The sequence below is a fragment of the Nilaparvata lugens genome, chromosome 5 (assembly GCF_014356525.2).
Source record: "Nilaparvata lugens isolate BPH chromosome 5, ASM1435652v1, whole genome shotgun sequence".
In the NCBI taxonomy this organism is placed as follows: Eukaryota; Metazoa; Arthropoda; class Insecta; order Hemiptera; family Delphacidae; genus Nilaparvata; species Nilaparvata lugens.
This window is the reverse complement of record NC_052508.1, coordinates 42,678,848-42,702,160: the sequence shown is the minus strand read 5'-3', so window position 1 is coordinate 42,702,160 and position 23,313 is coordinate 42,678,848. Positions and strand designations below refer to the sequence as shown.

The 23,313-nt window shown below is 36.2% G+C and overlaps 1 protein-coding gene across 1 annotated transcript; it reads right to left on the bottom strand.

The window, feature by feature from the left end:
• Window positions 1-723: 723 nt before the first annotated feature.
• LOC120351624 lies at window positions 724-22,706 on the bottom strand. The gene is made up of 3 exons (XM_039429498.1): window positions 22,260-22,706; window positions 21,143-21,397; window positions 724-912 (listed from the first exon to the last, which is right to left on the bottom strand). Exons 1-3 carry the CDS (start codon window positions 22,677-22,679, stop codon window positions 724-726), a joined length of 864 nt encoding a protein of 287 aa, XP_039285432.1. The 5' UTR covers window positions 22,680-22,706.
• Between the last annotated feature and the right edge of the window lie 607 nt (window positions 22,707-23,313).

Below are 23,313 nucleotides of genomic sequence, written 5' to 3'. Positions count from 1 at the left end.
AAATAGTTTGTTTTTTCTATGACAGAGGAGGCTTTGTTTTGTTTGAATTTCTTTTGCTTTATTAGTTTTGGTTCTGATTGCTGTGTTGTAGTTGTTTTAGTGAGGTTATTTTCTATGTTTCCTGAAGAGGTGAGGCCAACTCCTCGTTTGGGAATTTCTTGTTGCTGTTCTCCCCGTCCCTGGTCAGTGCCTCCATCAGCCTCTCAGCCAAAATCCCAGATCCCTCTCCAGTCAGATGTAGTCCGTCCCATCCTAAATGGTGTTTGTTAAGACAGTTTGAATTATCTACAAATGTTACCCTCAGTCGCTCGCACATGAAGTTCAATGCCTTGTTTGTCTCAGTGATAAACTCCTCATTTACATCCTTCTGAGTCGGTATAGATGCCACATACCACTTGGTGTGTGGGAAGCGCTTGATATTTGCTTCAATTGTGAGCCAAACAGGGCGCATTACGTGGTTTGGTGTTTTTGACCTAGGTAGATTGTTTGAGCCAATGTTCATTGGTACATTTGGAGGTAGTGTGGTTCTGTTTTTAAAGTATCTACTAATATCTTGAATTTTCCCACCTGGGATGATTTCCACATTTATGGCCTGTTTGCTCCTATCCTGTATTATACTTGTGGCATGCTTTAGTAAGGAATCACCCACTATCAGTGTCCTGCCGTTCCACGCCTCACCACCACTCACCTCCTCCCCTCGGTTCGCTGGCAGCAGCTCCTCATCTATTTCCCTGCTTGGCTGTTTTGCAACTGGCAGTACAGTCTTTGTTTGAACAGGTGGGTTGTTGGCATCCATTTGTCCCCGGCCGCCCTCTCCTGCTTCCCCCCACCGCCCTCGATGTCATTCACCAACCTTCTTGTTTCCTCCTCTGCCTTTCTCCTGATGGGGCATGTGGGCTCAGGGTAGATGCCCTGCGTGAAATCGAAAATTACATTTTCTAGCCTATAAATAACATCAGTCTTCCTCGTCAATGCATCTGAGAGTCTATTTCTATCCGTTTTCAACAATTGGATTTCGTCTTTAAGTTCTTTTATATTCTCAAGTAGGAGTTTAATTATTTCATCATAATGGTCAGTATGACTTGTCCTAGTTATGTTTCTTGGTGTTGGGTTATGGCACATACAAGTATTAGCTGCAGATACAGAGTTTGTGTGAGCTGCAGAGTCATTCAACATTGATGAAATTTAGGATGGCTTCGTCAGTAATTAGTGTCAGTAATTGTACAGTTCTCACACATCCATGTTTGTTCATTGCATTCTCCTTCCATCATCAAGTTATAATGTTCGTCAGTAACGTCTACACAATTTATGTGGTACCATTTGTTACCATCACATTCACAGGCCAATGCCCTATCCTCATCATGCACTATGAGTTTGCAGATACTACACAGGGAGTGGTGTCGAGTGCCTATTTTAATCAGTATTTTTGGCATTGCTAGTTGAAGGCTTTGTTTTTTTAGTTTTCTGTGACGTTGTAGGTTGTTTATTCTTCATCTTGTAAGAGTTAAAACAAGTAGTGGAATATTCTAAAGCTTGTCTTTTGTTGAGAATCGGTCAATCTACTATAACATTAAATTGATTGAACTGTGATTGGTTTGGCCAGAGAATTCGAACTGTAGCGCCAAAATGCCAGACTGGTTATGCAAATAGCAGGCTTGTGTTTGCGCACGCGCAAACCATCCTGCTTGCTTGACATTCTGGATGTTTTTAGTGAGTCGTCCTAGTTCAGTCATTCTTGTTTCGTCCATTCTCTTGTCTTGTCTCGTCCCCGTTGTTGTGAAGACCGAGTTTGTATTTTTGTCATGTAATTTCGATCAGATATTTCTTGTAAATAATTGTTTGAGTGTAGTGTGTGTGAATTATGAGTATAACAGCATAAATAGTGTTAAATTGAATTAATTTGAATCGGATTAGAATCTATAAAGAATCCAGTTTGAGCTTTGTTCAAAACCCAGTACATAGCCTGCAAGTTGAACACAGAATCAACGAAAAGACAGCCCGGAAGCCAGACCTGTCTTATTCCCAGATTTTCATCCCACCCTGAACCTGACCAAAACACCTAATAAAGGCTTAAAAGGGCAAGTCAGAGTTTAACTGTACAAATAACCTGGCTCAAATTGAAGATTAAATTTTGCCCCTTGTTTGTATTAGATTATATAAATAGTAAATTACAGTCCTCTAGTAGCTCTAGCCAGAGCTTTGTTCAAAACATTTTTGGTCCACCGAACCGTGATGATTTAAATTTGTAATTCATTGATTAATTCACACACATTGGATTTAAGCAGTTTCGTATTTGTCCAATGTTGGCATGTTGATAATGGTCTGATCTATGCTCAACTTGAGTTTGTTGTAGCCTTGTTCTAGAGCAAGGTCTCTTGTCAATTTGTATTTGTCTGAAATTAAATTTATTTCCGTTAAAATTGTAATTTTCCTGAAACTAGGCTCATTGTGCTCTTTTTTGGGAATTTGTTCGTTTGTTGGATTTTGTATTGTCCATTTTGTTAGTGAAGGTTAATCACCAGCATGAATTTGTTTGTTCAATTCAACAAGTTATCGTTTGTTTGTGAGTTGTTGGAAGAACATTATCTAATCATATAGTTTTGTCTTCAGCAGTAACTTATCTTGTGAATTGATAATCAAAGTTTAACTTTCATAACTTACTAGTCGTGATTCTTCCTTCCATTTAGTTTTGAACTCATTCTTGTTTTATTGTCTGTTGTTTTGTATTGTCAGAGCTGAATTGTTTTGTGTATGAGTTCAAGATGGAGGAAAAATTACAGAAACAAATCAGGGTGCATCGTGCTAAACTGGAACAATTGTATGCCAGATTACAAAGAATTTATGAACTGTCTAAAAATGTCTCTGATCCAAAAGTTGCTTAGCAATTTTTAGTGTTGTATCCTCGGGTGTCTCAGACCATTTCGGATTATGAAAAGACAGAATTAGTGGTTAATGAGTTGGAACTTGAGTTGAATAAAGACCATGTTGTAGCATTCAACAACTCACATCTAGATCTGTTCTAGTATATTGAAGTAGCGGCTAACACTCTCAAACAGAAAGAGGCGACTGATGCTATTGCTCAATCTTCAGCAGTTACAGCAGCTAGTGCACAGTTGGTCATGTCCGAGTCGGTGTTACCTAAAATCGACCTTCCGAAATTTGATGGGAACCATACTCAATGGTCGGTGTTTTATGAACTATTTAAGGCATTGGTACATGACAACAAGAGTTTGAACGATCAGCAGAAGGTCCAATATCTTGTAAGTAGACTTACTGTACAAGCAGCAAATATTTGTCGTCATTTGCCACCATTGGCTAATAATTATCAAATAATTTGGCAGGCATTATTGACCCGCTATAACGATCCACGGGCGCAAGTCGATGCCTATTTCAAACAAATTTTTGAATTTTGTCCAATAAAATCAGAATCAAAGGCAGGTTGTATTGTGATTTTGGATGGGTTTTGCAGTTCAATCAATGCAGTTAAGAGATTGCGACTCACTGATTTGTCAGACTCAATATTCCTCTATCATGGCTTGAGATTGCTGGATCCAAGTTCTCGTAGAAATTTTGAATCAGCCGTCCGTGACAAGGCTATGCCAACTTATACCGATTATGTCAAATTCATTGAAAAGCAAATTAAGACTCTTCCTTCTGATGAGAAACAGACTGAATCGTTTAATATGAGGCACAAAAAGGATAATAAATCAAAGGTGTTTGTGGTTCAATCTAATGATTCATCTAACGATGCATCTAGTAAAAATCCTAATTGTCTGAAGTGCTCAAAACCGGGTCATCGGTTAGTAGATTGTGCTAGTTTCTTGAAAATGACTCCTTGGGATCGTTATTGTTTGATTAAAGGAAAGTTTTGTTGTTTCCGTTGTCTTGATGTGGATCATTTGAGTAGAGATTGTCATAGTAAAACTCAGTGTGCTCAATGTCAAGAATCTCATCATTCTTTATTGCACTTTTCCAGATCAAGTTCCAATGAAGGTGTTGCGTCCTCGTCGAACTCCAAGGCAGGTGGCACATCACCTATTAGTTGTTGTTCTACATCCAACGATGTAGAAAATTTGACCGTTGTGTTGTTGACCATCACTGCACATGTTCGAGATTGTAATGATCAGCTTTGTGATGTTCGTTTCTTGGTTGACACCGGAAGTCAGTGTCATTTTGTTACAGCCAAATTGTGTCGGCGTTTGAGACTACTATTCCAGCCCATGAAAACCGTTGATCGTGGATTCGGTGGTGGTACTAGTGAAGTTTGAGGTTGTACTTGTGTGTCGATTCAGTCGAAGTTGGATCCTACCGTCAAGTTTTCGATGGATGCCACAGTGGTAGATAAAGTCATCGACAAGTTGCCTTCTTGTGAAATCGACAGATCCAAACTTCATCATCTTGAAAATCTCTCACTGGCTGACGACAAATTCTACCCTCCTAGTAGAATAGATGGCATCATTGGTGCCGAGTTAGTTCCTCACTTGCTACGTGGGAGTCCTAGTACAGGTGAATAGCACGAATTAATGATTGTTAATAGTGTCTTTGGTCACATTCTGATGGGGAGAGCGCCGATTCTCACTTCAACAACGAATGTGTCAAATTGTTTTACAGCCATCTGTAGTCCATTCGTTAGTAGTCCATCGTTGGATAGTTTTGTGGAACGTTTTTGGGAGTTGGAATCGTGCCCTGCACCAAGCTGTCAACTGAAACCGGGAGAGTTGGAGTGTGAGGTAAATTTTTGGAAGTCTGTACATTGTATGAATTCTGGTCGTTTTGTTGTTGCCTTGTCATTTGCGGAGCCGCCCAGCAGCTTGGGAGATTCGTATGCTGTCGCTGTACGCAGACTGCTGACTTTGGAGAGACAACTAGAGCTTGACAGCAATACTTGTATCATATCATGAAATATTGATCGATTACCTACGTCAGGGTCACATGTCGTTTGTAGCAGATCAGACAGACCGAGGTGGTTACTACATACCGCATCACGCCATCATGAAAGCAAGCAGCACTACCATGCCCATCCAAATTGTATTTGATGCTGGTTCCAGAACATCATCTGGTTTGTCATTGAACCAGGTTCTTCATGCTGGTCCCAAATTGCAAACTGACATTTTTGTTTTGTTAGTTAATTTTCCTTTGTTCCCAATCGCACTAACTGCCGACATTAAACGAATGTATCGACAGATATTGGTGGAGGATTCCTGCCGTTGTTATCAGCATGTATTGTGGAGATTTTCGCCGGAGGATCCGATCAAAATTTATCAGCTCAATTGTGTTGTTTTTGGTGTTTCAAGCTCTCAATATTTGGTGCTTCGCACCGTCCACCAGCTTGTAGAGGAGGATGGAAATCGTTTTCCAGCAGCCAAGGCGAGAATACCAAGAGACAAGTTCATGGACAACTTAGTCACATCTGTTGCCACAGAGTCAGAGGCCGTGGAGCTGTATCGTCAGTCCAAGCAGCTGTTTGAGGGAGGAGGTTTCTCGCTCACAAAGTGGACTTCAAATTCACCATCAATGTTGGAGAAATTCTCAGAGGAGGAGAAATCGTTTTCGTACAAGGATTTTGAAGCAGACAACTCCTTGGCTATCTTGGGATTGAATTGGCAACCTAGTACTGATCTGTTTCAGTTTTCAGTCAAGAGTGGTGAGGTCGTCACTACCAAGCGTTCTATTCTGTCAGTGATGGCTCGTATCTATGATCCACTTGGTCTCTTGTCACCATTTACATTATTTCTAAAATGTCTTGTCCAGAAACTGTGGAAATTCGGAGTGGATTGGGAAGAGAAGCCGCCCGAGTCTATATGCACTCTTTGGGAGAATTGTCAAAAAGAGTTGCCTCTATTGTTGAAATTTGCTGTTCCACGTCACGTTGGTTTGTTTCAGAATTCTCACATCAGTTTGATTGGTTTTTGTGACGCATCATTGTCTGGTTATGGTGCAGTTATCTATGTGAAGTCACAGAAGGAGAGCGAGGAGCCAAGAGTTGTATTATTGTGTTCAAAGTCCAAGGTAGCACCATCTAAAGTTGTTTCAATACCTCGTTTGGAGTTGTGTGCGGCACTCTTGTTGGCAGAACTCATGAATTCAGTAGTCACTATTATTAGTGAACGTTGTCATGTGTCTCGTATTGTCGCACTCTCTGATTCGACAGTCACCTTGTGTTGGATTAATGCTCCATCTGCGAAATGGCGAACTTTTATTGGTAATCACATTGCAAAAATACAGGATTCTTGTATACAGGAGTGGATGCATGTTGTTGGAATTGAAAATCCCACTGATTGTTTGTCTAGAGGTTTATCACCAGTTGAGCTTGTGAACTTTCGGTTGTGGCGCTCAGGTCCATCATGGATAGCAGAGGACGAATGCGATTGGCCCGTTTGAACTCAAATGGAAGAGATGGTGGATCCACCGGAGGCGAAAAAACCATCAGTGTTGACAGTCACAAAATCTCCTGATTGTAACAGCAATGCAGTATATTCATTGATTGGTCATTGTTCGGATTATGGTCGTCTTTTGAGAATTGTAATTCTTGTTCTCAAATTCTTACGAATCTTACCCCAATCAGAAGAATCAGATTTTGATGTTGCTGAGAGGTATCTATGTAAAGTGGTACAGAAGATACATTTTTCATCTGAATTTGTGCAATTAGAGAAGGGAGAGGATTGTTCTATGCGCCTACGTTGCCTGTCTCCATTCATTGATAGAGGTGTGATTTGCGTCGGCGGTCGTTTGTCTCATGCTGGACTGGAATTTGAGACTTGTCATCAGATGATCTTACCAAAATCCGACACTTTCGTATCGATGTTGATTGATTATCATCACAAGAAGAATTGTCATGCTGGACCTTCGTTATTGTTGTCCTTGATCAGACAGAAATTCTGGATACTGTCTGCTCGCTCTATTATTTGTATTTGTGTCTTTAAGTGTAATTGTTGTTTCCGTGTTCGACCTAGTAATAATGCAATTATATCCACTCCCAACTCAATAGTTGTTGTGCTTGTTGCATTTTTTCTTTGTGTTGTTTTTTGGTGTTGGTGTTTTGTTCTTTTTAGCATGACTGGATTTTTTCCTTTCTGTGTTTTTTTTCAGTTTTGTAACTTGGCTGAAAAATAGTTTTTCAGAGGCGGGGGTATGGTTTGGCCAGAGAATTCGAACTGTAGCGCCAAAATGCCAGACTGGTTCTGCGAATAGCAGGCTTGTGGCTGCGCACGCGCAAACCGTCCTGCTTGCTTGGCATTCTGGGATGTTTTTAGTTAGTCGTCCTAGTTCAGTCATTCTTGTTTCGTCCATTCTCTCGTCTTGTCTCGTCCCCGTTGTTGTGAAGACTGAGTTTGTATTTTTGTCATGTAATTTCGATAGGAAATTTCTTGTAAATAATTGTTTGAGTGTAGTGTGTGTGAATTATGAGTATAACAGCGTAAATAGTGTTAAATTAAATTAATTTGAATCGGATTTGAATTTATAAAGAATTCAGTTTGAGCTTTGTTCAAAACCCAGTACATAGCCTGCAAGTTGAACACAGAATCAACGAAAAGACAGCCCGGAAGCCAGACCTGTCTTATTCCCAGATTTTCATCCCACCATGAACCTGACCAAAACACCTAATAAAGGCTTAAAAGGGCAAGTAGACAAGATTGGATTAAATCTGGTGAGTTTTTGCTCTTTTTCATTGTTCATTAATGCAGAGTTTAACTGTACAAATAACCTGGCTCAAATTGAAGATTAAATTTTGCCCCTTGTTTGTATTTGTTTATATAAATAGTAAATTACAGTCCTCTAGTAGCTCTAGCCTGAGCTTTGTTCAGAACAGTGATATCCATCATTTGTAATAAATGATTGGTGACCTGTTTGTGAAGTGATAAAAGGGGGGCGATCCACCAGGTCCCAGACGGGAACACTGTAATATTGTTGCTGCATAGCATTTGATGGTAGAGCAAAAGCAGTTGGTTTTTTATATCAACTAGATGATTTTTTGAATTTGAAAGAAAAAAAATTTTTCCTAGGAGTCAGATTTATTTTATTTAAAAGAAGAAATTTCTGTGAGATTTAAATGTGAATTTTAACATATTTTGGTTTTATAAAATTAGTTATGCTCAACTATTCCAATACAGAACAATTAAGGAAGGTTATGAAATTTTGAGCATTTAACCAATTTCAAAAATTTAAAATAAACTTTGTTGCCAATGATTTTACAAAACGTTAGACAGAAATGTGTTGGAAAGACTATTGTGTTTTTTATTTAAACAAGTTATATGACTGTTCAAAAAGCATTATTCATATTCAATTAATTTGGAATTTCTAAAATCAAAACAATATTGAAAAATAAATTGAATGTGGAACGATACCGTTATACTGTTGATGTCCATCCTAAGTTGCCATGGGGATGTCCAGCCACGGGTCAGCTCGGTCTATCTCAGGGGGTAGGCGATCAAAAAGTGTGAGAAATTATACATAAAGAAAAGTGGAAAGCTTTTTCCACTAGCTGGCTGGAGGGGAGACTAGAATGCTAGCCTCACTTCTACCTCTCCTCAGCATTTTTAGTCTGTCAGCCAAAACTGTCTGATCAGCTTTTAGTTTTTAAAGTTGAAAAAAATTATTTCTCTTCAGGAGGAACTGATGTTTGGGGGTATGTCAAACCTTGTGGTTCATGACATCTCCCCCTCCTCCACTGTGACAGCCGACCCTGGCTGTCCATTCTTGACTCAATGGGCTTGCTATGAAATGCTTTTACTTTAAAAAATAATTATCAAACTCTTTGAGGTTCCCTTCAGGAACTGTGACAAAGACAATAATTATCAAGTATGGTTTAAAATTATTTCCTGAAATATACGGTATATATAGCAGAAATATCCTTAAACACATAATTACGTTAACCTTATACAGTGTAATTCATTTTATAATATATTAAATGATTAAAAACAAATTTCCATTGATCCCTAAGTCTAATAGCTCTGATAAGTGGCACATAGTCAAGAATCATACAATAATATTTTCAAGTATCCAGAACCTTCTTAACTCCTATTAATCCAAGAAAAGTTGTCTAGTAATCCCAAAACTTCAACCTTTCTTTAAGTTCCCCTAATAGGTCTATCTACTCAATTCCCATATGAAATCATTCCATCCATTTACCCTCATCAAAACTGTAACATAAGTCACTTATTTTTAATAGATGACGTTCTATGCAACAATCGACATTTTCAGTAATACAAGATAATTATTAAATATTCAGAGTAGAACTTCCTAAAATATTTAATATTGATACCAATTGAGTAAACTTATTATACATTTCCCATAACCTATGGTAATAGTTCTTGTAATAACATTGACTACATGATAAAGGGAATTTATTTCCCATTTTCAATAGGTGAAAAGGTCTTTATTTTAATTCGAAATTATCCATTGTAATATTCATCTGGTAGTCCAAGATACATCTAATCCTTGCTTATTTACAATAAAATTGAAAAATGATTCTATACTAATAAATTCCATTAGAATTCATGATTAATGCAGTGTGATGATATACTAATAAGTTTCATTAATTATTATAATTCAATAATAATACTTTTTTTATTATAATACAGTAATCAATAATATCGATTGATAATAATCAAACTAATATGGAAATTCAATATATTTACACGAAATATTTATCCTTAATTACAATCTTCCTGTCAGTTAATTATTGAGTAAACACATTTATGATAAAAAATGAAAAATATGTGTCAGTGAATGATATTTGATCAATTATGTATAGAATAATATTCGATAATACAACTTTAATTAAACTTCATTACATATATAATAAAAGTTCCTAAAAAATATTTATTCTTGATTGAAAGGATCCTCTTTGTAGAGAAATACGTATAAATAAACATGGCAATGTATTGTGTGTACATAAAAAAACAAGAATAGTCTAACATAGATATAAGTACACATTTATAGTACGAATAATTATGTAATAAATCAATCAAATGAGACAAAAATCCTTGACAATTTTTATTAAAAATGAAAAAAGCGATTTTATTTTAATTAATCAATCTTGTGGTGTTGATTGTGAAAACTATACATGATTTCAATCCTTCAACTCCACCATTTGAATGGCGGGCTTCTGTTGAGATTTTTGGATAATCAGTAGCATGTGAATCTTCAGTACAAGTATAATAATGCCAAAGTGATTATTCCTAACCAAGCATAAATAAAATAGAATGCCATGGAAGTGGAATTAAAAAATATCATGCCAACTGTTTGGTAGTGTTACTTTTTCGAATAAATCTGGAGCTATAATTATTATGAATAAACAGAGTTGGTACAGTAGCATTCCAGTCATCTTTTTAAATATCTGAGAAATTATCAAAATGCGGATTGTTATGGGGCTGGAAGGAATCAATTCTTAGTGATTAAATATTTAGCCAGTGAAGAGGTAAAACATGTTGGATTTTGGGAATGATTGGTGCACGGGAGTCACAAGGAAAGGTTGTTCTAATTAATATCTTATTTTTGTACTGTAGCTCGCAGCTGCACGGGATAGATATATGTAGAGTTCCTAGAAGATTTGTAGATAATACGTGATCTTCCCCTGCTTCACATTTGATTGTGGTTCCTGGCTAGTTGTTTGTTACATAGAACTCCGTCGGCGATACTTCTGTAATCTCAATATTATCTGTGCTGCTTGTGCAGGTGAACACACAATACTGTTGTAGCTACTGAAGAGTTGATGACGCTACTTAATGTTCTGTACACTTTGATGATAATTTTCCCAAATGTTGTTGTCTAGGTAGATAGCAAAGCGTTGTTGTTTGTACTGGACAGAGCTCCAATTGCTTTCCAGTTAGAACTTGAATTGTTTCTCTGCTTTTTGCTATTATCATTTCATCTCTGGGTAGCCAACATGATTGATTTTTCCAGAATAGCGGAGTTGAATGTATTTAAATAATGTGAAGTTAGATGTTTTTGTGATGAATGGAACTTTCAGTGTGATTGTCACATCCTCCTCTGTTATTTTACATGTCGTTATTGATAGGTGGTAGAACTGATGATAATCTTCTATGTTAACTGCTATACGTTGATTTGTTGAATCCATATTCCTTTGTAATTGTAAGAGGTCTTTCTTCAACAATTCAGGTTTGATGACGTTTGAAGGGAGTAGTTTCTGTTGACACCTCTCTTTAATTGATGTGATGAAATTAATTCGAGTCAGGATATATAAGTCGGAGTGGAGGTGGAAAGTGTAGCCGATTATTAGATTGTAGAGTGATTCATCTGCTTCTAATTTGGAACTCATTTTGTTTTGGAGTTGAAGATATGCTGTGTGGAACTGGTTGGAGATGTCTTTGGTGAAGGAGTTCAATTCGGCCGTCACTTTGATTAAATCTTGGTGGTCCTCTTTCACAATACTTTTGAATACGTTGAGGTGGTCTGTCAGGTGTTGTTCGTTGAATTCAAGTCCATGAAGCTCCCCGTCTGTTGCAGTACCACAGCAAAAGTGCAAGAAGTTTCCTATTGCATCAATGGACCTTGTAAAACGATTAGATTGTGTAGTTGATAATGTCTGTGGTTTATTGGTGTAGAGAGTGTAGTCCAGGTGCTCATGTTTGATGATGTCATTTGTTGAATTATATAATTGCTCTATAATATTTGCGATAGAGCAATCAGCGTATAATCATTTCAGTAGAAAGGCTTCATCTGCTTGAAGTAGAGTCATCTGCGCCGTTGGAAAGTTCATTTTGTAGCTGAGTGGCACAGAAGCTTGATAAACGTGTACATGAGGGATTGGTTGGAGAATAACTCCTGAAAACACCTTGACAGCTGCCGTTTCCATGAACAATATTATCAAAGACATTAGGGAAATGGTATGAGGAAACTTGACTGAGCGATGGGGTCTGGCTTCTCAAAGTTGAAAATAAGCTATTTATCATAAGTTTATATTGATTATTTGTTTGGCATCTAAAATTACTATTTATTTTTAATTCAATTTAATTAATTAATTTATCATCGTTATTGAAGATTCACTACTGTAATCTGAAACATATATACATCCATAATTTTTTTTTCTAATTTAAAATTTGTCCTATTTGTTGGGTTTCTAAAAATTAATTTCTACCTGGAAAGATTCTAATGTAACATACGCTAGCTAATTCCAATAGTGAAATTCACTATCACTCATCAATACATTCATATATTAATAATTATTCACTCATTATTACTTGCATACAAAAAAATGTCCAGTCAATAATCATGAATATACCAATAAATGTTTAAAAAAATTGAATATAACTTAATAAAATTAACTTACAATATTTAGGCTAAGATAAAACTTAAAAAAAAGATAAAAAATGAAATAAATCAATACTTAAACAAACTTATACTAAATTTTCTTGTGTGATTGTTGAGTTGACTGCTCGTTCACCGGCTCGTCGTTCGCATAGTCGCTGATCGCACGGGTCTCTCGGGTTTGGAGTAGCTTGGTTTCGCTGTCCAAGTCCTATTCGTTCATCAGCTCAGGCAATTCGTCGTCGTTCACGTAGTCGCTGATCCATGTGATTTTTTAAGTCGCTTAGTTTTGTAGTCCAAGTGCTACTCGATCGCCGGCTCTCTGGTGACTCATTGTTCACGTAGTCGCCGATCTGTGATTCTGTAGTGGCTTGGTCTCGTAATCCAAGTCCTACTCGATCTGCAGTTTGGGAAGGAGGCGCAGTGTAGTCGCTTATCTGTTGCAGCAGGTTGGCGCCCCGTTACTGCTTAGTAGAAAAGTTCTTTATCTGTTGACGAAATTTACAATATATTATTATTTAGATCTAATTTTATTTTTATCTTCATTTCTATCAAAGTTGTCTCTCTCATAGTAGGGCTTCAACCTGTTGATATGTACAATTTCGTGGAACGGTTGTCCCAATACCTACTATCACTTCAGGCAATACCTACTATTACTTCAGGCCCCACAACTAATTAATGGCATCATAACATGTAGATTAATTCTTCCTAAATCGTAGTAGTCTATACTAGCTTATTGATGTAACTTTTATTACTGTATCGATTTTTTATTGGATGGAATACTATTCAAATTTCAGATTAAAGACACTTGTATTTTAATAAATAGGAATTTTATTGAAATAAAAACACTTAATTCCACAAATGCAATAATTCATCCATATTTCCAGCTTGATAGACATAGGCCTACTCGATTCAGTGATAGAGCTATTGATAAATTCATCTCAACCAAAAATACTTAATAATATCCTGTATCAGAGTCGAAGGAGGGGTAAAATTCAAATAAACCAAAGAGAAGATAAGATAAGATAAACCAAATTTTAAGTAACTATTTTTTAGGAAAGAGGCTCCCACAAACTTGATCACAATAAATCTGTGGTACAAAGAAACCCATCAGGAGACTGTTTTTCAGTTAGGTAAAACCTTTAATATTATGATGTTATGGACAGTTCCAACACTTTGAATTTACTTTTTTATTTATTAGTTCAAAAGTTCTTTCACACTGTTCTTCCACACTCTAATTACACTGTTATATCACATTTTATTTACACTGTTCTTTCACACTCCAATTGAATGTTCCACTCACACTTTATTTACACTGTTCTTCTACACTTCATGTAAACTGTTGTTTTGTAGAATTGAAGTTCTTTCTTCTTATTGCTCGTATCCATTTTTGTTTCAAAGTTTCATCTTTCGAAAAAGAAAATACCGTACGGAAACTTTTGGAGTCTTGTTATAACTCCCGCAACAATTAGGTACACAACAGTATCCCATGATTTAAAACCCAAAATTCATTATTACTTTTCACAAACGAATATTAGAAGAATGATGAACAAACCATATTCATTGAAATGGAAGACCGTGAAAATTGATTTGTAATTCTAATTTTGTTGATTACCATATGAGATGTGATAACAAGAATCAGCACTCTTATTTTGCTTGCTTACTGTCAGTAGATCATCGATGATCTACATGTGATGACGTCATAGTTTATTAGAGATCAGTTGTGGGGCCTGAAGTAACAGTAGGTATTGCTTCAGGCCCCACAACTGATCTCTAATAAACTATGACGTCATCACATGTAGATCCATGATCTACTGGCGGTAAGCAAGCGAAATAAGAGCGCTGATGCTTGTTATCACATCTGATATGGTAATCAACAAAATTTGAATTACAAATTCAATTTTCACAGTCTTCCATTTAAATGAATATGGTTTGTTTATCATTCTTCTAATATTCGTTTGTGAAAAGTAATAATGAATTTGGGGTTTTAAATTATGGGATACTGTTGTGTACCTAATTCTTGCAGGAATTATAACAAGACTCCAAAAGTTTCGATCCATACAGTATTTTCTTTTTCGAAAGATGAAACTTTGAAACAAAAATGGATACGAGCGATAAGAAGAAAGAACTTCAATTCTACAAAACAACGGTTTACATGAAGTTTAGAAGAACAGTGTAAATAAAGTGCGCGTGGAAAATTTAATTAAAGTGTGAAATAGCAGTGTAATTAGAGTGTGGAAGAACAGTGTAAATAAAGTGTGTGAGAGAACTTTTGACTGATGAATTGAAAAGTAAATGCAAAGTGTTGGAAATGTCCATAACATCATAATATTAAAGGTTTCACCTAACTGAAAAACAGTCTCCTGATGAGTGTCTTTGTACCACAGATTTATTGTGATCAAGTTTGTGGGAGCCTCTTTCCTAAAAAAGAGTTAGGTACATCAAATTTGGTTTATCTTTGATTTACCTCTCCTTCGACTCTGATACAGGCTATTATTAAGTATTTTTGGTTGAGATGAATTTATCAATAGCTCTATCACTGAATTGAGTAGGCCTATGTCCATCAAGCTGAAAGTATAGATAAATTATTACATTTGTGGAATAAAGTGTTTTTATCTCAATAAAATTTCTATTTGATAAAATACAAATCTAATTGACCAATACAAGTCTTTAATCTGAAATTTAGATAGTAATCCATCCAATAAAAAATATTGATACAGTAACAGAAGTTACATTGATAAGCTAGTAGAAACTACAATGATCTAAGAAGAATCAATCTACATGTTATGACGTCATTAATTAGTTGTGGGGCCTGAAGTAATAGTAGGTATTGGTTGTCCACGCCTCGAGTTGATTATTTCGAAGTTCTGAGGAGACAATCTTTTCGTGACTTTGAAAGGTCCACGGTAAGGGTGATTCAATTTTTTACAGGAGTCTGGTTGTGCTTGAGGGTAGGCACTAGAACATTTGTTCCTGTTGGATACTCAAGTCTCTGTATTTCTTGTCATGGGTTCTTTTTTGTTTCTCCTGAACCTTACTCATATTTCAGGCAAACTTTTTCTGATTGCCACTAGCTCATTGAGGACATGCATCCTGTCTTGCTTGATTGCACTTGCAGAAGGCTATGTCTAATGAGCTTAGTGGATGGAAACCGTGGAGTAGGTAGAAAGGAGAATAACCCAGAGAACTTTGCTTTGAAATATTATAATTAAAAAAAAAACAGACGTGACGAATATTGGAATGCCAGTTATTTTGTTTAATGTTCGAATAACACCTGAGCATTGTAACAAGCATGACATTATAACATTCTGTTACTCCCTGAGTTGTGGGCATGTAACTTGATCCAAATTTTTGGGAAACTCCAAGTGATAAACACATCTCTTTGATAAGTTCGGCTTTGAAATTTGTACCATTGTCGGTATGAATAGTTCTGTGTAGACCAAACAAGGAGGCAAATTTCAAAATGAAAGTTGCTGTATGTTTAGCGTCTATCACAGTGGTTGGTTCGCAATATGCAAACCGTGTTGTGCGGTCTAGTGCCACAAAAATATATTCATATCTGCCACCCGATAGCGATAAGGGCCCTACCGCATCAATACAGATGGTGCTTAGGGGTTGATCCTGATTGCTATTGGGCGCAGTAGCCCTACTGGCTTTTCTCTGCTCGTTTTGGAGATTTGACAAGTTGGGCAAGATTTAACCATGTCTATAAATCTTGGCGCATGGATACCATAGTACTTGTATTTTATTTTCGACAAGGTCTTATCAATCCCAAGGTGAGCACCATAATTTATATCATCATGATAGCTTTAGTATTTGCTGAATAGCACTACCTGGTACTGCCAAGAGGTATTGCCAGCCCTGTTTAGTTTGCTCTTTATAAAAGAATATCATCGCATAGGGTATAGTCGTGATTTTCGCGCAATTATTTTATCTGCTTTATGCAGTCTCAATGCATGCATGCAATAAACACACTGAATCTCTTTTCTGTTGTAGAAGAATCCATAACAAGCAAAGTTTCTTTTCTGCGAATCCGTGTACATCGCGGTCATTTTCATACTTTGCATTCGATTGTTTTCACACATGAAATTATTTGTTTGATACATATTTTTAAACAACAAAGAATTATAATGTTGAGCACTGAAAAAAGCACATTGTCCATCTGGTCTATTTTTATGAATGTTACACACAGCATAACACCATGAACTAGTGAAAAAGCTGAAATCGGGTTTTGCAAAATCCTCTGGTATACATTGAACGTAAGTATGCAATCTTCTTTAAAACTTTGTTTTCTCAGTTCCTTTTGTGAGAATTTTTTCATAACCTACAAGGTAATCACGTATTAATGAGTCAGTGTATTCTAAATCTCCATCTTCCCATTTTATTTTATGATAGTGATGTTCTAACCATGTTACAACGTTATACAATTTTACACTCAATTCTGTCTTTGCAAATGGTGATTTGAAATGGAATACAATATAATTATTAAACTGATCAATTATGGCAAGTTCTTTCACAATAATTTGATTACAATCTTGTTTAAACCAGTGAAGATCAACTGTAGCAATTTTCATACTCGCTTGCTTGTCCACTTCTTTCTGTTTGGCAGGCTCATCGAATCCTCCATCTTTCTCCTCCTCCTCCTGTTTCTGCTCCTCCTCCACCTCCTGTGGCTTCTGGATCGGTGTACTGCACCTTGGTTCATAATAGAAACTATCAGAATCAAGATCGCACTGGATACCAATAGACTGAGTTTGCACTTTGTTCTTACTCTCCAAAATATCAGAACACAAAGAATAGGACATTTTAGATATTACCTGTTCAAAGGTGAAACTGATAATGAACCAAATTTGTCAGAGTGCATACCTTATATAATATTGCATGCAGTGCACTCCATCAATAAAATTACTGAACTTCTTTCACCATGCTTGTCAGAGGTGTGTACTCCATCACACGATCGCTAATTAAAACGCAATAGGCGGAAGTATTTGCAGGTACTGCACTATTAAATTCCATTGCAATACAAACATCTGTCAAAGATTTCAAATGACTTGTTTGGTGTGAACAATCCACAACAAACAGCGGTGTTGAATCACAAAACGTCTTAAAGTCAATTTCTGTTCTGAGTTCGCTATTGATTGAATGATTATAATACGAGGGCGCAAAATCCAAAAACATCCGGTGTAATAGTTCCTTTTTACCTAGCAGATTTTCATATGGATAATACTTGCTGTTCAAATATACTTTAACATTGTAAATACCACAGCTATCGAAATTAGATATTGATTTTTTAATTTTATTCTTACAATCAGTTTGAAATGCAATTATAACATATTTTGGACTATCAAAAATCGATGTGGTGCGGACTGCCCAAGAATGGTTAAGTGAATTTTGCAAATTAGGTAATTCACAAATTTCTCAATGCCAGAAACCTAATTTCAGTGGAGTGTCAGCATCGAGCAGTCTCAAAAATTTCAGTCTTACATGATCTTCTAAAGTTATGTAGGGCATTCTCCATTGCAGTTTTGTAATTTTCACACTAATGCTTATTCCAGTTGAGGACTCAACACAATTTAGGTCTGTCGGTGACCTCAATAAGCCGAGTTCCTGTTTCAAATTTAAAATTATTCTTTGAAAATCTTCAAAAAACGGGAGGATTAATTTCAGCGGTACACAGAAAGTGAATTTATTATCTGTTAGCGCATATCCTGCTCTGTCAAAACCAGCCAAGTGATATGTGTTTTTATCAAGCATATTCTTCACTAGTATAGCTTCAATTGTGTCCTTTAATCCTTGTGTAACTTTAATCCAATCAATCTTGATTTAGAAATTTGCTTACCTGCTAATTCATATCGTATTTCGTCAAAAAGGTTGTCAATTACGTTACTGCTTAATTTATAGTCTGCCGCAACTGGTGGATCAGCCGGCTCTGTTCCCGGTTTTGTACAGCTAACTGTTCCCTCAATAAATATAAATGATTTGCAAGGTGAAGAATAGACATCTAAAGAATTTATGCCAATACATGCCTCGTCAGAGTTTTTTATTTCTTGTCCCGAATAAACTGTATGAGTGTGAAATTGGAATTTGGTTATATCATTATAAAACTGAATCTCTGTCTCCACGTCCAGAATTTCACTAATTGCGGCTCCTCCTCCTAACATTCCGCCAATCAACTATGAAACCTAACTTTTCTAATATTCTCGCACTTTTAGCCAACAAAGCACATTTGTTTTTGGGTGTTGACGCTCTCACGTTCGTATCTCTAATGACATTATGTGTACACGTCTCATTTGAACATGGATTGGAAACAAGATAACCCATTATGTTTACTTTTTTTTTTCACATATGTGCAACCTAATTGTAATTTTGTATCTTCATGGAAATCAATAAATGATCTGTTCTGGTCTGTTACCTTTACATTAATAATTTGAATTTGATGTGTATTCAAAGGTACATAAATAATCGGTGATGGTACTTCGTTTATTAAATAACCGCTAGGAACCTTTGGCAAAAATTTGTAGATTATATGTTTTCGTTTTCTGTCAGAGTAACTACCACATGCTAAATTACACTCGAGTACAATACTACCAATGCTTGTTATGTTAACCAAATGCTGGGAATAATGCCATTTATTTGCTTGCAAAACAACATTATAAAAACTAAGTATCTTACCAATCGAGTCAGTACGTGTTAAATCAATAGCTTCATCAGAATGAATTTCAATCTTCATAGTATTTGTGTTTGCACGTATAATAAGTTTATTCTTCTTCTCATCAATATTCAATTAATTCTTCAAAGATTTTATAATATCCTCAACTTCATATGCACCCATATCCAGCTCAATTAATCTATCACCATATTTGAAGCTGGAATTTGTTCCTTTGTTAACGTTTGCAATACTATTGTAACTACAAAAATTAATCAATCCAATTTCCCATTCACAATTTTTATCCAATTCTATAATTTCTTGTAAATGTTTGTAGAGGTTACTTGTGTTAGATCTTAATGTAATAACAACCATCTTGTAATGTGTGTTCAGCACAAACACTTAATTTACAACTGATTTGCAAGAAACAATAACGTAAGATGACCACAAAAATCACTATTTAATGGTTGCATGTGCTCTACATTATAAAATATATATTTACTCCAATTTCTTTTTTCCAATATTTGTCCAATTCGTATGGCGGTTGTAAATTTCCAATTGGATCAAAATACCAAACATTGGAGCCAACTTTTTTATATGCAACCCAATGTGTGCCATCCTCGCTTTCCCTCGCTAAATTCACAATGCCATTCTCGTTTTTTAGAATTTCTTTTGTGTAATGCATATAGCATATATATATCTCTTAGCCGTATCTGTAATAATTCCGACCTATCAATCAAATCATAATTACTCAATTCTCCTTCAATATTCATGTCTTCTTCTTCTTCTTCTTCTTCCTACTCTTCTTTGTTGTTCTATGTTTCTTAACTTGTTTTTGGGGGAATAAACTCACTCCATATGATGATGGTGGTGGTAAAGAGGGTGGGATTAAAACTCTCCCCCCACTAATACCAGGAAAAGGTTTCAAAAAATACTCATTTCCTGCAATATGCTCTTTCAACCGAGCTATAGCTTTGTGTCTAATATCATTACTATAACTTCTCCTCTCATTCTTCCTCTTCTTCTTCTCCTTTCTCAAAGACCCACCAAACGCTGCTTTAGCTTTCATGATCTTTGTAACAAGATAGCTAAGTGCTTTCTCAGCAAGGGGTGTTTGTGGATTTTTGAATATGTCCCACGCTGCGTTTGCTAGAGCTCTGTCAGCTATCGCTCGAGTTTTATTATCACTATTTTGTGTATACACTATATCATGTACCTTACAAGCTCTATCTAATGAATTTATACCTTGATCACCTCTCTTTAACCTTCCATTAACCTTCGTGCCCGGCCCGCAATACTGATAGCCAGGAATGTGAATTTCATTTTGTTGATTGTCAATGAGCTTATTTAGAATAGTGGATGTCACATTACCTGCTAAACCCGTTACACCCTTGAAAACTTTTGCCGCTGAACTCAAGATTCCTCTACCCCGTTTCCTTGAACTTTGCTTTCTCCTACATACCATTTTCTTACCTTTCAACTCAATGGTTGAACATTAACTGAAGTTAATTAATTAATTAATCATTACATCAACTTAATCAAAAGAAAATTGAATTCGTTTAATTTTCAATCGAGTTGGAAATGAATTCACACACTATCAGATTGCTTTGTGCTTATAACATTGTTCGAATGATAAGAATATTATTTCAAATAACAAATCTGAAAAGGTGAACACAATTTGAAAGGGGGAAATGATGTCATCACACCTGCTCATATCTGTAGGAACACGTGCCAAAACAGATGTGGGAGAGAGCGATGCATCAACTCACCGAAGCTGCTTGGCTGTATGTGTGTGTGTGCATCTGTGTGTCTGTGTGTGTGTGTGTGTGTGTAGTAGTAGTAGTAAAGACGTTTGCCTCTGTGCATGCTTGCAACAAACTATAAAAGGGGAGCTCAGGTTATTTACATATCATTCACAACAGAGTGCAAGCACGTGAAAGGTGAACCATTCTTCTTCTGTGTTTCTACTATTCATTGTGAACTTATCAACAACAATTGTAAACAGGTAAGAATTGAAAACAATTTTTTATCAAATATGTACACAATTTATTCACTACTAATACTACTTTAACACATACATCTATACATCTAATGCTTAACAATTTTTATATTGGTCCAATTCCCCGACTTATGTGATACTAGCAATACCAAATTTTTACAACTTTTATTAAATTGTTCTATTTTTTCCATGCTAATGCAGGAAGCAAATCGTTGTGGTAAATATACCTCACACACAGATTTGCTTCCTGCATTGCTAATTTTTAAAATAACTTGTCGTCCGTGTTTATTGGTATGCTCCTTCGCGCTGATAATGGGGTAGGGAGCATCCTCTTTCAACTCTCTCAGCGGCACCCAGGGTTTGGATGCAGGCCGATTGATGAGTTGGACAAAGTCCATCTCCCTCCTTCCATCTCCCTCTGCCCTCTCCACTTCCTTCATCAGGGGGACAAGCGATGACTTGTTCTCCATTCCAGCACATTTCTGTTGAAAAATATTTGATTAGTGTCTTATTTGTTTCAGATTATCAAATCAGATTCGTCAAATCATACTAGAGAACTTGATCAATAGATTCACTACACAATCTCGAAGTGAGTAATAATTTATACATGAGCAATTACTTTAACACTAATATCTCGTAATTCAATTCCATCTCTAATCAGTTCAAATAATATTTCCTTGCTATCAAATAATTTATGCATGATCGATTACTTTAAACGATAATATCTCGTAATTCAATTCCATCTCTAATCAGTTCAAATAATATTCCCTCGCTAACAAATAATTTATGCATGATCAATTACTTTAAACAATAATATCTTGTAATTCAATTGTATCTCTAATCAGTTCAAATAATATTTCCTTGCTATCAAATAATTTATGCATGATCGATTACTTTTAACAATAATATCTTGTAATTCAATTCCATCTCTAATCAGTTCAAATAATATTTCCTTGCTATCGAATAATTTATGCATGAGCAATTACTTTAAACAATAATATCTTGTAATTCAATTCCATCTCTAATCAGTTCAAATAATATTTCCTTGCTAACAAATAATTTATGCATGATCAATTACTTTAACACTAATATCTCGTAATTCAATTCCATCTCTTATCAATTCAAATGATATTTCCTTGCTATCAAATAATTTATGCATGAGCGATTACTTTAAACACTAATATCTCGTAATTCAATTCTATCTCTAATTAGTTCAAATAATATTTCCTTGCTATCAAATAATAATAATCAAAGCCTTGTATGTGTACAGATTTTTTCCAATGATCGATTGTTTTCTAAAAAAATCTGTACACATACAAGTTAATAATATTTGTTGAAACTAACCTTTGTTTGTGAGAAGATTGTCTCGTCCTTGTTCCCGCTAACCTCAGGCTTGTCAAACACCAACCTTCTCTTCCCCTGCTTCTGCTTGATCCTGTTGCTCAGCGTTGTTAGCACCGCATGCCACGGTGCCCAGGTAGCAGGTGGAGCCAAGTGTTGAACTGGACTGTCACCCAGCATGATCTCGCCTGGCGATGGTGGTTCCACAGTGAGCGGAGAAGGAGCAGGTGCAGCAGCGGATGCCTTGGCAGCAAGGGCAGCTTTCTGTTGCCAGTAGTTGAGGATATGCTCATGTGGTGGTGGGCTATCTGGGAGGATGAATGATGATGATGATGATGATGATGACGAACTCATCTCGTATGATAGTGAAGTATGTAGTACACTCGAATCTGACTCTGATGAAAATGATAATTTTGCACGCATTACATCTGTTTATATAGCATGCATTTCTCTCTCTGTTCATGCAAGTGAGACCCACACGTGCTAGAAGGTGAAAAAAATTCTCCTCTAGGACTCAGCATGGGGGCAGTGGCTGCTGAGTGAGACCCACACGTGCTACAAGACAAAAAAAATTCTCCCCTAGGACTAGGCATGGAACAACACCTGCTGCTATATCCTCCCACATTGTTATCAACATCATTCAGTTTTGTAAGTATTCTCTCCTATCATAAAAAACCGTTACAATCACTCAAACATTCTATATTTTTGAATAGCATCCCACCTCTCGTGATGCTTATTGATTTCCAATATTATCAATTATTGAATATTTCATTGTTTTCACAGCATTGGAGTGCTCACCTCAGAACTCGGCTTCTGACGTCATAAGCAGTTGAGCTCTCCTCAAGGCAACATACCTGAGAGGTTACCACACAATCCGAAAAGGAAGCATAGCCGGATAGTCATCTATACCTGCACATCTATAGCCGAGGAGATACCTGTCATTCATGCATCAACCAACACATGTGAGTACATTTTTACTTTGATTTTATCCTCAGAGGGGAGTCAGAGGAGAGGAAAATTGTCATCAGAGGACAATTTTTGTCCTCGGAGGACAATT

Excerpts from the sequence above, each read along its gene's own strand:
- LOC120351624 (XM_039429498.1), bottom strand. The coding sequence starts at position 22,679 with ATGCGTGCAAAATTATCATTTTCATCAGAGTCAGATTCGAGTGTACTA. Across the intron at positions 21,398-22,259 it reads CAATCTTCTCACAAACAAAG|AAATGTGCTGGAATGGAGAA; the intron begins GTTAGTTTCAAC and ends ATTTTTCAACAG. Across the intron at positions 913-21,142 it reads GAAGCAAATCTGTGTGTGAG|GGCATCTACCCTGAGCCCAC; the intron begins GTATATTTACCA and ends GATTTCACGCAG.